Raw genomic sequence first — 18,757 nt, 5'->3', positions numbered from 1 at the left:
GTATCACTGGATGGGATTAAGGTAAAGTGGGAGGAAGAGTTGGAGGGGCATGGGGGAGGGGTTGTGGTGTGAGGTGCTTCAGAGGGTGAATGCATCAATTTCATGCACAAGGTTAGGGCTGATACAGTTGAAGGCGGTGTATAGAGTGCACCTCACAAGGACGAGGATGAGTCGACTTTTTGAGGAGGTGGAGGATGTTTGTGAACGTTGTTGGGGGGGGGGGGGGGGGGGGGTCCTGCCCAAAGCTGGAAGGGTAATGGAAGGAGGTCTTTAGGATAATCTCAAAGGTGGTGCACGAAACTCGTATCAGGTCCCCTACAAGCCACATTTGGAGTGTCAGATCGGCCGGGGTTGGAAGCGGGTGCGGAAGCAGATGTCTTAGCCTTCGCCTCGCTGATTGTCTGAAGATGGATTCTGTGGGGTGGAGGTCGGCTTTGGCTCGGGCTAGAAAGTGGAGCTGAATCCACAAAAGATCAGCCATGATCTCATTGAATGGTCCAACGCCAGCATCTCCACATCATTGAATGGTGGAGCAGACTCGAAGGGCAAGGTGGCCTATTCCTGCTCCTAGTTCTTATGCATTTTCATGAATTGGATGACATCGAACATTAGGGGGGGATGGGGGGAAACGTATAAATTTATGATTCTTTTTCATTGTGTTTTGTAATCAAAATGTTAGGAGCTGTTTGAGGGGATTGTTAGCCTGAGGATTACCATTGTATTCTTGTTATTGTTAATTATTTGTTGTAAGTATGATGAAAATGTTAAAAAGGAGAATAAATTTTTTTAAATGTTTTAAACGGCTTGCATTTATATGGTGCTTTCACGATCATCGGATAGTAAACGCACTCTACAGCCAATGAAGTACCTTTGAAGCAGAGAATGGGCTGTAGATGGATATGGGAGGCAGCTGATGGACAAAACATGAAATACATCAATGGGAATTTGTGTAGCTTTTCAGGGCTTCCTACCAACAAAGCTGCCATGCCTAGACAACACCCAATGTTACAGGACTTTAATTCTCGGTCTCCGTGCCAGGACCCAGTGATCTCCCCACCCACCAATCTCCTCTCAAATGCAAGCTAAGACAGTGTTCCATAAGAGACTGAGACTGGCAGCTAATCTGAATGGTAATTCAACAGTATTCTACAGGCATGTCAATAGTAAAAGGGTGGTAAAAAGCATGGGGCTGATTAGGGATCAAAAAGATGATTTACACAAGAAGGATAGAGTTTTGGCTAAGTCGCAAACGATCATGGTTCTAGAGGCAGCTCAGATACTGGATGGATTTAAATTTGATCAGGAGGTATTGGATACGCTGACTGCACTGAAAGCTGACCTCTTCTTCACCTTCTCCAAAGCATCCACATCCTTTTGGTAATGTGGCGACCAGAACTGTACGCAGTATTCCAAATGTGGCCGAACCAAAGTCTTATATAACTGTAACATGGCATGCCAACTCTTGTACTCAATAACCCTTCCGATGAAGGAAAGCATGCCGTATGCCTTCTTGACCACTATCGACCTGCGCAGCCACCTTCAGGGTACAATGGACCTGAACACCCAGCTCTCTCTGTACATCAATTTTCCCCAGTGCTTTTTCATTTACCGTATAGTTTGCTCTTGAATTGGATCTTCCAAAATGCATCACCTCGCATTTGCCCGGATTGAACTCCATCTGCCATTTCTCTGCTCAACTCTCCAATCTATCTATATTCTGCTGTATTCTCTGACAGTCCCCTTCACTATCTGCTACTCCACCAATCTTAGTGTCATCAGCAAACTTGCTAATCAGACCACCTATACCTTCCTCCAGATCATTTATGTATATCACAAACAACAGTGGTCCCAGCACAGATCCCTGTGGAACACCACTGGTCACAGTTCTCCATTTTGAGAAACTCCCTTCCACTACTACTCTCTGTAGTCGATGGGCCCCAAGGATGGGCAATAAATGCTGGCCTAACCAACGATGCCCACATCCCATAAAGGAATAAAAATAAAATCACAAGAACAGATTACCTGGCCACAATCACATTGTTATTTGTGGGAGTATGCTGTGAAAAACTAGCTGCCATGTTTCCCACATTATAAATGTGACTCCACTTCAAAATAAAGTGTAACATGCTTTGGAATGTCCTTTGAAAGACAAGATATAAATGCAAGTTAATCTGTTCTTTATAATCATACAAATTAGTCAAGTACACCTCGACTTGTCTTTCAATGTTATTTAGAAATCAGTTTGCACCAATCAAGTAGTGCAATCCAGATATTAACCTTGCAAGAAAAAACAATTTCCACACTCTCTCCACCTCCTTCCAGCTGCTATCTTTTTGCCAATTACTTTGAATCAGAGACGTCGGATTACCGATCCAGTTGTCAGAGGAAACAGCTTCTCCCTACTCCTACCCAAAATCCCCCAATATTTAAGTATTCCATTAGGTCTCCTCTTAAACATCACTACCCTAAGAACAGTCCCAGCTTTGCCAACCTCTCTACATAATTGAAGAACTCACCCTTGGCAAACCTCCCTTGAAACATCTGACATTCTCCTTAAAACATGCTGTCCAGAATTGTACTATATACTGTAGTTGTAGTTTGTTAGAATCCAGCAGGACTTCCTTGTTCTTGTCCTCTGCCTTTATAGGCAAAGTCAAGTGTCCAATGCATTTTCTTACTTACCTCATCAACTTTTTCTGAAAACTTCAAACATTTGCGACGAAGCAGATTGAGCCTCTTTTTGCAACCCCTCAAAAAATACAATTTAGATAACGTTGTCTCACCCTGGTGTTTTACGTCGAGCACACTACTTTATACTTAGTATTAAATTGCATCTGCCATGTGTCTGCCCACAAAGCATTTCACGACATCCTGAGGTCGTGAGAGTGGCCGTACAAATATTTTTAATCCCTTCTGGCATAGAACCTAAAAGGGTACAGTATTCTATTTGTGTCTATGGAAGTTTATGTTTCTTAGGTGCAGTGACCATGAAAATGCACAAGACATCTTGAACATTCCTGCTGCAAGGTAACCATTCTTCAAGTATTAAAGGCTTGTGACACTCTGCATTGATCTTTCAAAAATCTTCATAGTCAAAGTAGAGAAGAAGCTTGATACGATTACCCGGGTAAAGTTTGGACTAGACCAAGCCGTAACAGAAAGTGTATAAAGTTTAATTTAACCACGAAAAATCAATATCCAAGTGCATCTTTAATGTGTCCGCAGTAAATTATTTTTTTAAAAAATCACAATCAGTTGGCACAATTAGGTAAACGTTATTTTAATTATCCAACACTATTCGTATTAGTCAACAGACAGCAACTGCAGTCATGTTTATATCTCAAATTTGAGGAAACAACTACCAGCTTACCACTGGAATCCATGTGACACGAAGATCTGGAAAGTACCACCACATTTATGTTCGCTAGTTACAGCAAGGTTAAGTGCACAACTTTAACTTTCAGGTGCATTCCAAGGTGACTTCCAGAATGACTAATTCTCATTTTGCAGAAAAGAATTAAACCAGTTCATCACAATCAAGAATAATCCACAAAATATTTTGAACTTAACAATGATTTGCTTGGAAGTCTGGAAGCAAGAGATTTTAGTGAACCAAATCAAGAGTCATGGTATTGATGATATTGCAAGAATCCAGAAAACACAGTATTGGCCAAATGTGGTCTTCTCAACACAGTCAGCATTCCCAGTCTTTCCTTCACTCGGTTAGTGGCTTTCTCCTTTCTTTCCAGCAATCTAGGAAAATAAATTTAGAGTGCATTTATTTTATGATAAATTCTACCATTCAACACTTCAAATGTTAAACTTCGAATATTAATCTGCCACTTCAATTTACCTAGAATTCCCCCTCCCAGGATTAATTGGCACAATCTGGCATGCCGCAGTTTATTGAAATTATAATTTTAAATCAAAAAAGAGGGGAGAACCGTTGCACAATCTTAATATTACTCAACATTAGCAACTACATATCTCCAAATGTCTTTTGATAGCAGCCAGAACTTCATCCAGTTTCTTCCACCACCCACTACCCCAGGGTTAAAAGCCAATTATAATACTCCACTGCTACAGCAGCTAAACATAATTAATCCGTCATGTGTTAAGTTGTCAAATCAGTGGGGACTCAAAGCCACCTACCATGCCACCATGATAGGTTTGATGTAAAAATCCACAGCTATTGTTTTTGTCACCATTATTTTTTTTTTTTTTTTGAGCAAGTTGCACTTTGTCCCTTCACATTTCCCTATTTGATTTCTCATGACTGCATCTTCTGTAGCCATGACATACCTCAACATTCAACCCAATGTTTTAGATGCACAAGAGTAACCCAACAATGTTGTCATCAAGGTAGCCAATTCTGCAAGTTATTAGAGCATGGCTTGAACAAACAATTCGAACAATTGTGAAACAGCAGAATTATGCAATAGCAAAATGGGCCATGTTTATGAATTACACCAAAGGTTGCAATGGTCACTAGCTAATTTTAATGATTTCTGGATCCCCCCAGTTGGATCTAATAATCAGGCCTGACCCAAGAATATCCAAGGCAGTGAAGACAAGAGTTCATTAGTCTTTGTCACATTAGCTAGTAACCAAGAAACATATTTCCGTACAATTACCATCCACCAGCCCTTTACTCAAAAAATTCCAAAGATTTTAGAGGTACAGCTTTCAATGGCCATTGACTTTGAATTGCTGCCTTTCTCCTCACGCAGTCTGGGATATATATATATACAGTGTAGCCTCCTGTCTTAGCTATTCAGTTTGATCAGCTGGATGCAATAACTAGGTACATGGAAAGTGCCAGGTGCACCCACTAGTTCAGTGACTTCAAGACATTAAATTTCAAGTATTTATTGGTAAAACTTACTCGTCTGAAGTCCAACATGTTTGTGGTTTGCACAGGGGTTCCAATAAATGCAAGGTAATTAATTCTTGTGGTGTCCTCATCACCGTGGTTTGATTTGATAAAAAGCTGGAAACAAAAAATGAATGGTAGGAGGATTAACTAAAGCACACAACCAGGTTCACCTGTTGCAATGCCCAATCACACTTATACTTTACCTCTGACATTACTGTGGTTCCAGAAGTAATTGCTTACTCACTTTGCATGAGCACCAATGCAGATTTATGCAAGACCTGCTGATCTTCAGCTTGCAACGCGGTTTTCTTTAGTTCCACCCAGATCCACCATTCCAGAAGGAAAGACGGCATGTACTCATAGCAGTCTAAGAACCCAAAATTGCAATTTTTTCCAAACCAATAAGAACCCAAAACCTCATTCTATAAGTAGTATCACATAGTATTTCAAAATAATTGCTTGCTTTACGCATTAAACACAAAACTAAGTTCAGTCATTAATAGCACAAGCACTCTTTTAACCTGACAATTCTTAATGACCGCCAACCAACCTCCCCAGGTCAGAATATTAAAAAAATAAACTTTCCTTCAGACAGCAAATAGGCGAGAGATTTTAAAAAGTCAAGTTTCTTTTTTTAAAATAAAAAAACATTTCCTTTCAATCCAGTTTTATTTCTTTGTACCCAATTGGATTAATTCACCTTCCTCAATCCTTAAATCTGTGGTGTTTGGAAATGATTGTACAGTTAATTGCAGACCCCCGGGAAATACCTTTAGATATATGCAGGTGAGGGCTTTTGTGAGGCGACAGGTGAGGGAATTCCCGTTGCTCCCGGCACAAGAAGTTCAAGATAGGGTGATCTCGGGTGTATGGGTCGGGGAGGGCAAGGTGTCGGAAATACACCAGGAGTTGAAATAAGAGGAGGAAGCGCTGGTAGAAGAGTTGAAGGGTAAATGGGAGGAGGAGCTGGGAGAGGAGATCGAGGAAGGTCGGTGGGCTGATGCCCTAGGTAGGGTTAATTCCTCCTCCTCGTGTGCCAGGCTCAGCCTGATACAATTTAAGGTGGTCCGGTGGTCCACAGAGCGCACGTGACGGGGGCGAGGTTGAGTAGGTTCTTTGGGGTGGAGGATAGATGTGGAAGGTGCTTAGGGAGCCTGGCGAACCATGTCCATATGTTTTGGTCATGCCCTGCACTGGAGGGGTTCTGGAGAGGAGTGGCGGGAGCAATATCTCAGGTGGTGAAAGTCCGGGTCAAGCCAAGCTGGGGGCTAGCAATATTTGGAGTAGTGGACGAACCGGGAGTGCAGGAGGCGAAAGAGGCCGGCATTCTGGCCTTTGCGTCCCTAGTAGCCCGGCGAAGGATCTTGCTAATGTGGAAGGAGGCGAAGCCCCCCAGCCTGGAGGCCCGGATAAATGATATGGCTGGGTTCATAAAGTTGGAGAGGATCAAGTTCGCCTTGAGCAGGTCTGCGCAGGGGTTCTACAGGCGGCGGCAACCGTTCCTAGACTATCTCGTGGAGCATCAGAGGAAGGTCGGTCAGCAGCAACCTTGGGGGGGGACCTGCCTGAGAGGGTGGATGAGCAAGAGATAACATGAAGGGTTGGGGAAATTGGCACGTACGGGTGAGGGCCAGTGTACAAAGCTGTGCAAATATATCATTTTGCCATGTATATATATCTTGCTCTGCGCGATATCTCATTTTTTTGTTACGAGGGGGGGGGGGTTATTGTTTGTAAGGGAGAAAAATTGTGTTAAAAAACTTTAATAATTATATATATATATATTTTTATTTTTTAAAAATTGTCATTGCAGGATTTGATCGGATTATGGCTCCAACACAAAGTAAAATGAATTCAGTGTCAACAATTTGAGCACAAATATTGCATGTACTTTCTGAAACAAATTTCAAACATGACACTCACTGTTACACTATTAACATTCTGAAATTTGACATAGCGCAGTGGCACGATTCCTTCTTCTTTGAGGTCCTCTAGTGTCAACTCCAGGGTTTGGGTTGGTTCACTTCTTTCAGCGTCATCAAAATCAAAAGAGCGTGGCAGATTGGTGAATATTTTTACAAACTTAGGACCTCGGCCTGTGAATGGAAGAATTATTATTAAACCATACAGTGAAATTGTAGGATGGTTGACTAGCCATCATCAATGAAAGCTAAATTCCTAAACAACTGAACCAAGTCTTTCCCAACAGCGCAATGAGTCCGATATTTATTCAGAACAGGCTAAAGAGGTTGACATGAAGAATGAGAATGCTAGATGTTCATTTTGCGAACCACCCTTAAAAGCCTGTAAATGGTAGTACAGTGAAATCCACAGCATCACCTGGACCAGTGTAATAAAATATTGCTGACTAACCAATTCTGTTATTCAAACATGACACTCACTGTTACACTATTAACATTCTGAAATTTGACATAGCGCAGTGGCACGATTCCTTCTTCTGAGGTCCTCGAGTGTCAACTCCAGGGTTTGGGTTGGTTCACTTCTTTCAGTTATTCAGTTGTGTTGTACTGTTATACAGCCCTCAATTAAATTAGTACACATCAGGCTGCCGGGCTGCTCAGTTTCATGAAAATCTTTGTTCAAATTAGTGGAATAAAGATTTTATTGCAAGTCACCTTAAAGTTATGTTTTTGTTCAAGAATGTACCCAAATTCCTCCAATGGAGCTCTTTTAAAATCTTGTTGGGTACAAAAAGCAGCACATGGGATTCCTTGGCAACTTTATCATTCGGTAAAAAACTGTCACATCAGCTTTGCTCCTGGCTTCATGTCAATAAAGGGCCTTGTCTATGGCAGCAAAGTCCTAATTAGATCAGCAATCATTAATTTACATGAAATTGAATCAGAAAAGTGAAGGGTACACATGATGACCACTTGATGCCTGAACAATAAACCACACATCACATCACAAGAATTTACCACCATTCTGGTTATCTCAAATTTGACTCAATCGATAGTGCCTGGTCACAAACTTCATCCAAAGCGACTTGTTCCTTGGGGAATGCAAGCAGTTAGGTAAAACCTTTTACATTTTTCAGTTGTGGAGAGGAGTTATTATTGTCCGTAGCTGGTTGTATAATTTGATAGCTTCACATGTTTAAAATGGTAGCATTTATTGCCTCATGCCAGCTTTTTAAAATCTTTCTTAATTGATAGATAAATTCAATCTTCATAGCAGTTTCCCACCTTGAGTAGCCACAAGAGCTTTGTTGCAAATGGGATGCAAGAAATTAAGATCAGGTGCGTCATTGATTCACAAAAGCAGCGTTCACCAACTCTACTTCTTAATCGTTCGTATCATACTTTTTGATATGCAAGGAGTGCAAACCATACAACTGCAATGTAAGCATGCTACAGAGCAACCCAGTTCATCCAAAGCAGTTTTGGTGTTAATTTAATTGGCAGATCTTCAAAGTCAATAGTGCTGGCTGAAAATGGTTTATGAAACTTTCAAAGGAACATCATTCATCAGAAAGCAGAGGTCCTGGTTATGTTTAACATTATTTTTAGCTAAGCAAAAAGCTACCATTTGTCATAGGTCAAAATCAGGTGCACTTATATGATTGGACCAATCTGGTAATAGTAATCCTCAGCATGCTGATGGTGCAAACACATCATTAATTAAGCTGATTGAGCCAGGGATACTTCCCTGAGCAACTCCTGGATCAATGTCTTGGGGTTCAATGACTGACCTCCAATACACACCATCCTGGGCGGCACGGTGGAACAATAGTTAGCACTGCTGCCTCACAGTGCCGAGGACCCGGGTTCTATCCCAGCCCCAGGTCACTGTCCATGTGGAGTCTGCACATTCTCCGTTGGTCTCAACCCCACAACCCAAAGATGTGCAGGGTAAGTGGAATGGCCTAGCTAAATTGCCCCTTAATTGGAAAAAAAAATTTTTAAACTTAAAACACCATCCTATGCATTTGGTATGACCATTTTTACTCACTGATGCAAGAGCTTGATTTTACTGAAGCTTTCAGCATCACAAGCACTGCAGCATTTGAATCCTATTTCAATGCTCAGGCCAGCTACTCTGATTTTACAGCATTCTGCACTTGCATCCACGCCTGTGACATGGTCCAGTGCAGTGCTTCTGGCGGAATTTGAACTGAACATCAAGTGAGGTTAGTCATGAGCAGTTGTTGATTGATAGAACTGTTAATGACTTCATTCATCTCTCTGAAGATTGATGAACAGACTGACCGAATTGTTGTTATCAGAGTGACAAGCCTGGGCAACATTCCACAGTCAGGTAGGTTCCAGTATTTATCTTCACTCAAAAACCTTCGTCGGGGTCATTAGTTATGGTATACAAGCCTTCAGCATTGAAGCGACCAGTACAATCTGCCTCAATGTCAAATAGTAAATTTAAGTGGATGGACATTGGCATCTATTACAGTGTAAATGTTTGGAAACATTTCCACCTTGCTTCCTCTTGGCTCCATTACAGTCAAGGGTGAAATGTAGATGAACCTCACTCTTCCTCCTGGTTAGTGCCTGAATATCTACCACTGCTTTTGACTGATGTGATCTAGCTTCATTCTGATCTATTGATTTCAGGACTGGTTAACTCCATCTATTGAAAGGTATTCGTTTTTGAGACAACAGTTTTTCATTGTCTCATGTTCCAATCCCTCATACCAAACAGTTCAGTAGTAATCGCACTCTTAATAAATCGATTGCCCATCTTTCCTCACCAAAACAAAGTAGGTAATACAGGATACTTCCCACAAATTCAAAGTTACATTAGCATATGTATTTTTGCAATTTTATGTTAAAAGGCTAGGTATGCTGAGGTTTCAAATTAGTTACCAGGCCAAAATAAGTGGATTTGCTTTAAAAATGCAATGTATTTCATAGGGCCTTGTATGTTGCAGCATTGTGGTAGATAATGAAGATGGAGTGTAATCACTTACATAGCACTGAAATTTACCTCAAGTTCTTTTCTTTAAGGCCAACCATGTGGGTGAATAACATTTTGCATTGTAAAATGACAAAGCAAGTTCACAGTATTTTTCCCTTACCAGCTTCATGTTGGCAAGGCAAAGATGAGTTATGGGGAAAGGAAGACTAGAATCTGTTTTTATGTCAAGGCAGGCCAGCAAGCCTTCTGCCAATCACGGTTGGGCAATAGCGAAACATATAAAAATTTGTTCTCAAAATGCAATGTTGTTTTTTGTCTATGCAATTCCCCCACATTCCAAAAACATGGCTCACTGCCATCGGTCTGAACCTCTGCTATTGGAATTTTGATCAAATTGATATTGCAAAGTTCAACAACAGAAAATGAACACTCATCAAAAAATGAACATTTTATAGTTAAAAATGACTGAACACAGACTTTTGACAAATTCAGTAATGCAATCCATATTACTCTGAGAAATTCGCAATAGATTAGTTAATGCCTCTCTTAGTGCATTATTTCTTCCATTTGACAGAAAACTCTCCAAAATAAACAATTTGAATGTATATGGGGGAATAAACTATGAAATCAAACTCAGAACTAGACGCATCAAAGCAGAATGTGAGGGAACAAAATCAAAACAAGGCTATTGAGTGAAGTTTCAGGATAACCAAGTTCAGTTTCACTGAAACAGAAAATAGGAGTAGACCATTCAGCCCATCGAGCCTGCTCTGCCATTCAATGTAATCATGGCTGACGCTCTATCGCAATGCCAAACTCCCACTCTCTCCCCATACCCCTTGAAGCCTTTAGCATCGAGAAATCTATTTATTTTTTAAATAGTGACCTCCACAGCCTTATGTGGTGGAGAAGTTTGCAGGATCACCACTGAATGAAGACATTTCTCCTCATCTCAGTCCTAATTGACCTACCCTGTATTCGGAGACTGTGACCCTGTCCAGCCCTGTTCAATAAGATCCCCATCAATTCTTCTAAACTCCAGTGAATACTGGCCAAGTTGACCTAATCACTCCTCCTATGACAAACCTGCCATTCCAGGTTAAATCTGATAAGACTTTCTCTGCGCTTCCTCTATGGCAAGTATATATTTTCTTAGGTATATTTTCTTAGGGCTGGTTTAGCACAGCTGGCTTGTAATGCAGAACAATGCCAGCAGCGCAGGTTCAATTCCCGTACCGGCCTCCCGAACAGGCGCCAGAAAGGTGATGACTAGGGACTTTTCACAGTAACTGCATTGAAGCCTACTTGTGACAATAAGTGATTATTATTATAAAACTGCATACAATACTCGAGATGTGGTCGCACCAAGACTCTGTACAGCTGCAGTGAGACATCTTTATTCCTGTACCTCAAATCCTCTTGCAAAGAAGGCCAACATACCATTTGCCTTCTTAGTTACTTTATGCATGCATGCTTGCTTTCAATGTCTATTGTACAGGGACATTCTGGTACCTTTGAACATCAACATCTCCCAATCGATCATTTAAACAGTACACTGCTATTCTGTTTTTCCTACTGAAAAGAATAACTTCGCACTTATCCATGTCATACTGCATCTGCAATATATTTATTTAGGGGCTGGTTTAGCTCACTGGGCTAAATCGCTAGCTTTTAAAGCAGACCAAGGCAGGCCAGCAGCACTGTTCAATTCCCGTACCAGCCTCCCCGAACAGGCGCCGGAATGTGGCAACTAGGGGCTTTTCACAGTAACTTCATTGAAGCCTACTCGTGACAATAAGCGATTTTCATTTTTCATACCCACTCACTCTTGTCCAAATCGCCTGGAGTCTTTTTACTCCCTCCTCACCACTCACAATTCCACTAAGTTTTGTATCGCCAGCAAATTTGGAAATATTACATTTTTGTCCCAAATCGTTGATATATATATCATGCATCTCTAATGTTCTTTTTAATGCCATGCCTTACCTTACCATTACTGTAATAATTACAAATCAATTAAGAGCAAAGCAAATATTAATAAAATCTGAAGAATTGGAATAATCAAACTTACCATTGTCAGGGGCTTGAAGCCTCATTGAATAAAGCTTGACTGGCTGGTTAAATGATATCGTCACAAGAAGCTGTTCAAAACAAAATGAATCCCTTAAATATCAAGAGTTACAAATTAATAATTAACAAATCATATCAATATGTCCCTTCCATTGTTCTCAACAGACAAAGTACAGATCATACCCAACCAGCTTGCAAAACACAAATTAGCGTCCAATATGAGATGCGATTCCGCGACTGGACAACATTTGTGAAATAATCATCAGTGTGCTAAAAATTAGACTGACAACCAATTTAAGAGAATCAGTCGAGCTGTGTGTGGCACGTGTGTAATGGAAACTACATATATTAACACACAGGGCCCTGTTCCTCACAGGCAGAAAGAACATGTACACACATTGCACTTGCTTCAGCTGAGCAAAATAAGAGAGAGTCATTTGCGGATTCATTTCACAGGCATCAAGCTTCTTGGTTTAAATTTCAAAACAATGCTTGGCAGTTGACTGTGAGTCACCATCAATTGGTGCATACCTCATGGCAACACCTCTGCCAGAGTGTACTTGCTGACCAACCAGCACCCTCTTCTCAGTGTGAAGTTGTTGACTCTACTGACACATGTATTCTTGCGATTATCCTGTCCTGATGAGTGCAAGGAAAGAAGCTTCGACAAAATAAATTTTTTCAGCAATACTCAATTTCTTTACTACCAGGCTACTATTAGTTAGAGCAGAGATTCCCAACCAGTGTGCCATGGCACACTAGTGTGCGGTGAAAGCTCTGAAAGTCTGCTGCAAAATAAGATTCAAAATGATGAAACATAATGAAAATAAAGTAAATCTAATCACGTTCTCAGCTCAGTGGTCGGCATCTACAAGTCACATGAATCTCCCATCCTGCTGGGAATGGGCTGCACATGCATGTAAAATTAGAACTGCTCATGCGTGGCCCTTTCCCAGCTGGCGCATGCACAGTTCAGATTACCAACATAAAACATTCCAAACGGCGCATGTGCAGCCCTTTCCTGGCTGACGCATGCATAGGAGATTCCAGTTTCTTTGGGAGTTGGAGATGCCGACCACAGAGCTGAAGACAATGACCCCATGCGGGTGTGGAAAAAGCTAAAACGCAAAGGGGTGCAAAAGCCTGGAGAAGTGAGGGAGACAGGGAGACGTTGGAAAAGAATAAAAAAAAGAGAAGACAGGGACAAGTGAAAAAATACAAAGTTCCCAGTAGGGGAAGACGACAGGCAAGAAGCAATAAAGTTAAGAAAAGGAATATTGACGATTGTCCCTCATCTTTAATCCCTGGTTACTGACCCCTCTACTAAGGTGTCCTATTTTTAATTTTTTTGTATTGGGTGCCCTTTAAAAAAGAGAATCCATGTTTCAAAATCTAAGCTACTTAGAATTTTTAACACAGAAATATGCCATTTCCTCCAACATGTCTGTTCTGGTGTTTAAGCTCCACTTGCACCTCCTCCCACTTTATTATTTCTCACCCAGTTAACAGAATTATTCCACTCTCTTATCCCTCATGTTTATCTGCTGCTGTACACAGTTTGCCTCAAACACTCATCACTGTGGTACAGCATTAGCAACTGGGAGACAGAATCACAGAAAAATAGCATGAAGAAAAGGCCCTTCGGCCCATTGAGTCTGCACTGCCGCATGAAAGGCACCTGATCTGCCAGTCCTAATCCCATTTGGCAGCACTTGGCCCATAGCCTTGAATGTTATAACGTGTCAAGTGCTCATCCAGGTACTTTTTAAAGGATGTGTGGTAACCCGCCTCTACCACCCTCCCAGGCAGTGCGTTCCAGACCGTAACCACCCTCTGGGTAAAAAAGCTTTTCCTCAAATTCCACCTGAACCTCCTGCCCCCTCACCTTGAACTTGTGTCCCCCTCATAACCAACCCTTCAACGAAGGAGAACAGCTGTTCCCTATCCACCCTGTCCATGCCCCTCAATCGTGTACACCTCGATCAGGTCACCCCTCAGTCTCCTCTGCTCCAGCGAAAACAACCCAAGTCTATCTTAAAAACTATGTTCCATCCCAGGCAACATCCTGGTGAAATGCCTCTGCACCAGCTCCAGTGCAATCACATCTTTTCGATAATGTGGCGACCAGAATGGCACACAGTACTCCAGCTGTGGCTTCACCAATGTTCTATATAACTCCAACGTGACTGCTTTGCTTTTGTAATCAATGACATGATTTGTGTACCATATGCCTTTTTCACCACCCTATTAACCTGCCTGTCTGCAGAGATCTATTTACAAACACGCCAAGGTCTCTTTGTTGCTCAGGACTTCCCAGCGCTAGTCATTGAACATTTCCTGGTCACATTTTTCCTTCCAGAGTGTATGACCTCACACTTTTCAAGATTAAATTCAATCTGCCACTTATCTGCCCATTTGACATCCTGTCTATATCTTCCTGCAACCCAAGACTCTCAGCCTCAGTAGCAATCGACTAGCAATCCGAAAACGCAGGCTAAACACTGGAGACATGGGTTCAAATCCCACCAGGGCAGTTGGTGGAATTTAAATACAATTAATTCAATTTGGAATTGAAAGCAGATATATAGAACATAGAACAATACAGCGCAGTACAGGCCCTTCGGCCCACTATGTTGCACCGAAACAAAAGCCATCTAACCTACACTATGCCATTATCATCCATATGTTTATCCAATAAACTTTTAAATGCCCTCAATGTTGGCGAGTTCACTACTGTAGCAGGTAGGGCATTCCACGGCCTCACTACTCTTTGCGTAAAGAACCTACCTCTGACCTCTGTCCTATATCTATTACCCCTCAGTTTAAAGTTATGTCCCCTCGTGCCAGCCATATCCATCCGCGGGAGAAGGCTCTCACTGTCCACCCTATCCAACCCCCTGATCATATTGTATGCCTCTATTAAGTCTCCTCTTAACCTTCTTCTCTCCAACGAAAACAACCTCAAGTCCATCAGCCTTTCCTCATAAGATTTTCCCTCCATACCAGGCAACATCCTGGTAAATCTCCTCTGCACCCGCTCCAAAGCCTCCACGTCCTTCCTATAATGCGGTGACCAGAACTGTACGCAATACTCCAAATGCGGCCGTACCAGAGTTCTGTACAGCTGCAACATGACCTCCCGACTCTGGAACTCAATCCCTCTACCAATAAAGGCCAACACTCCATAGGCCTTCTTCACAACCCTATCATTAATGATTGACACAAAACCCACCTGGTTCACTACTGTCCTTTAAATCGGCTGAAGAGACGAGACTCCGGTTACATAGTAATGTGGTTGACACACTCCCCCACGCGCGCAACCCCTCCCCCAACACATTGGAACTTCTTCCCCAAGAGGACTGTCGGTCAGAATCAAGCTCATAAGCTCATCAAGCTGCTGACTTTATTTATTGGCAAGAGCAAGACCAAACACTTTTCCAACCTTAGTGCACCTAATGACACTTATCTGAAAAGTACTACTTTCTCTCTGCATTAGTGACTGAATTTCAACATCAGACTTACTGTTGTCTACTGAAAACTTTCCATACATCAATACATAGAACATAGAAAATACAGCACAGAACAGGCCCTTCGGCCCACGATGTTGTGCCGAACCTTTGTCCTAGATTAATCATAGATTATCATTGAATTTACAGTGCAGAAGGAGGCCAGTCGGCCCCCTGAAAGTGGATAGAGCTGTGAGGAAGGCCTGTGGTGTGCTCGCGTTCATTAACAGAGGGATTGAATTTAAGAGCCGTGAGGTGATGATGCAGCTGTACAAAACTTTGGTAAGGCCACATTTGGAGTACTGTGTACAGTTCTGGTCGCCTCATTTTAGGAAGGATGTGGAAGCTTTGGAAAAGGTGCAAAGAAGATTTACCAGGATGTTGCCTGGAATGGAGAGTAGGTCTTACGAGGAAAGGTTGAGGGTGCTAGGCGTTTTCTCATTAGAGCGGAGAAGGATGAGGGGCGACTTGATAGAGGTTTATAAGATGATCAGGGGAATAGATAGGAGTAGACAGTCAGAGACTTTTTCCCCCGGGTGGAAAAAACCATTACAAGGGGACATAAATTTAAGGTGGAAGATATAGGAGGGATATCAGAGGTAGGTTCTTTACCCAGAGAGTAGTGGGGGCATGGAATGCACTGCCCGTGGAAGTAGTTGTGTCGGAAACATTAGGGACCTTCAAGCAGCTATTGGATAGGTACATGGATTACGGTAAAATGATATAGTGTAGATTTATTTGTTCTTAAGGGCAGCACGGTAGCATTGTGGATAGCACAATTGCTTCACAGCTCCAGGGTCCCAGGTTCGATTCCGGCTTGGGGCACTGTCTGTGCGGAATCTTTCATTGCAGTGAAACCAATTATCTTTTCATTGAAAGAAATAACATTTTCAGGCAAGTTATTTTGTTCTTGATGTTAGATAGAGCATGAGGGGAATCAAAATTAAGTTACTTGATGTAAAATTATGTTAAACCATTGCAGAAAGTACAATCCTCACAAAGCCTTACTCAAGTTAACATTTTACTGTAAAAAAAAATTGAAAGCCTTTACCTGTTCATCACAATCGGATTCCAAATATGTTGGATCTTTTTGTAGACAATTGTCAAATCCATTTTCATCACTTTCATTAAGACATTCACACCCAGTCTTATTTATAAATGGCGTCAAATCCATCTGTAAGAATAAAAACGAAAAAAACAAGTAGAAACTCCTAGTTGCTGAAGCAAAATACTGCAGATGCTGGAAATCTGAACGGAAGACAGAAAATACTGGAAACATTCAGTACATCTGGCTGCATCTGTGGAAAGAGAAACAGTCAATGTTTCAGCTGTGACCTTTGGTCAGAAGGCGAGTTCTGATGGGTAGTCGCAGACCTCAAACATGAACTGTTTCTCTCTCTCCAGAGACCATCAGACCTGCTGAGTATTTCCAGCATCGTCTGCTTTCAAATGCTCCTTGCTGACCTCCTGCCGTATCGCACCGTTCAGGTGAAGAGAGACTAGGCATGCAGATGCAATGTAGCCTTCATTTTAATATGAAACTGGCTGAAATGTGAGAAAAATGCAACAATTGTAACATTTTATTGACAAATTGAGAGATGAAAAAATATATATTTTCACAATTTAGAGTACCCAATTATTTTTTTCCAATTAAGGAGCAGTTTAGCGTAGCCAATCCACCTACCTTGCACATCTTTCTTTGTTGTGGGGGTGAGACACGGGAGAATGTGCAAACTCCACACGCAGTGACCCGGGGCCGAGATCGAACCCAGGTCCTTGGCACCCTGAGGCAGCAGTGCTAATCACTGCCCCGCCGTGCTGCCCTATGATAAAAATATTTGATGCATTATTGATGCATCATTTTTAATTAAAAAACATCTGGAATTACGGATTTGACCAAATATATATTAATTCCAGGCACTGTGTTTGAAGTCCACGTCTCTACTCTGTAATGAGGAATACAAAAAAATTAATCTGGTTTCAAAAAATATCTAACTGTGCGCTTAAATTTAACACCGTATCAATTTTATTCCACTTTATGTTCTAAATGTTGCACTATATGCTATTTGTTCAATCTTTAACCACTACATTCAAGACTTGAAACCTCCAATCATTTCATCAATTAAAGGCACTCTTGCACTATTTTTACTTTCCCCCCACCTCCCACCAAATTTTCATCCTTTTCTGTATGAGGAATTATCCCATCTTTCCAAGAGTACAAGCTGCCCCATCTTCCCACTAACCTGTCAATTACTTTCACCCCGTGGCTGTCTCTCACAAGTTTAAGTGAATATCAGCAGACTAGTGAACTGTAAAAGACATCACAGCCATGTGTAATCAACCACTGGGTAGAACTTGGAATGTGACCCATTACCATTTTGCTTCCCTACCCAGAGGCAGTAACACTTAATGATTTTCTTCTGGACCCTTCTGGCCAGCCATCAATTCTTTACTTATTAGGTAATCAGGACAGTTCCTAAAAGCTAATTCTGGCTTTATGCTGCTCAGCAATAAATTTTTGTCCCCAATCAAGTTACTGTGCAGCGTAGTATAAATTAAAGCAGAATATCAATATGCTCACTAGCTTTGCGCTGTGTGCCAAGAATGGAAATGGAAGTTCCAAGAATTTCATTAGGTTTGCCACCCCTTAACACACTGACCAAGTGATGGAAATTCACCTTGAGGTCTCGGTCTTGACTCAGTGATAGTACTCCCACATCTGAGTCGAAAGGATATGGGTTCAAGTCTCACTTTGAAGACCGAGCATGTAAAATTATAGCATGATGCAGCATAGAAATTTGGCATTTGGGCCATCACGTTTGTGTCAGACATAATCTAAACTGGTACTCCAGTGCTCGCAACCCCAATACCAATATCCTTGGGGGAGGTACCACTGTATACTTTCATGAATTTTCTTAATTTCCTTAATTCAATTCTGTTAAGTCTGATCAATTAAGTGAGAATGAAGCAGCTGGTAAGACAGTCTATTTTAGTTTCAAATAGATGAGAACTACCATGCTCTTGCCTGCTCGTAAATCTTCAAATCAGGCTCCCTGGCAGGAGGGTAGAATAGAATAGAATTTTAGAATCATACAGCACAAAAGGAAGCCGCTCCAGCCATATCGCCAGAAAGAGTTAATTACCCCGTCTTGTGCTCTTGTTCCATACGTCATGAGAATGTCACTTTAAGAAATGTTTGGCTGCTCATATTACTGCACTGATGTCAGAGGATGGGTGGAGCTGGACTGTCCTATCAGCTTTTTACTTTCGTTTTTGAGCAGGCTGCAGGGTGCGTTTTAGTTTTGTTTTCAGATCTGGATAGCTGCAGTCACAACCAGAAGGTGTACGAGTTTCTCTCTGTAATCTAAAGACTGTAAATCGATCCTGGTGATTTAATTCTAAAAACAGTAGTGAC

At 41.6% G+C, this 18,757-nt stretch overlaps 1 protein-coding gene across 1 annotated transcript in view; it reads right to left on the bottom strand.

Moving 5' to 3' along the window:
• Positions 1-3,264: 3,264 nt before the first annotated feature.
• Positions 3,265-18,757, bottom strand: part of txnl1 (thioredoxin-like 1) — a 34,732-nt gene continuing 19,239 nt past the window's right edge. Inside the window, exons 4-8 of the mRNA XM_072497367.1 lie at positions 16,394-16,516; positions 11,838-11,907; positions 6,800-6,972; positions 4,886-4,990; positions 3,265-3,753 (exon numbers count right to left, since the gene is read on the bottom strand). Of these exons, the coding sequence (XP_072353468.1) occupies positions 3,724-3,753; positions 4,886-4,990; positions 6,800-6,972; positions 11,838-11,907; positions 16,394-16,516 (501 nt within the window). The 3' untranslated portion in view covers positions 3,265-3,723. The remainder of the gene's footprint in view (positions 3,754-4,885; positions 4,991-6,799; positions 6,973-11,837; positions 11,908-16,393; positions 16,517-18,757) is intronic.

The sequence above is a fragment of the Scyliorhinus torazame genome, chromosome 3 (assembly GCF_047496885.1).
Source record: "Scyliorhinus torazame isolate Kashiwa2021f chromosome 3, sScyTor2.1, whole genome shotgun sequence".
NCBI classification, from domain to species: Eukaryota; Metazoa; Chordata; class Chondrichthyes; order Carcharhiniformes; family Scyliorhinidae; genus Scyliorhinus; species Scyliorhinus torazame.
The sequence above is the reverse complement of the archived record's forward strand: the minus strand, read 5'-3'. Positions and strand labels throughout refer to the sequence as shown.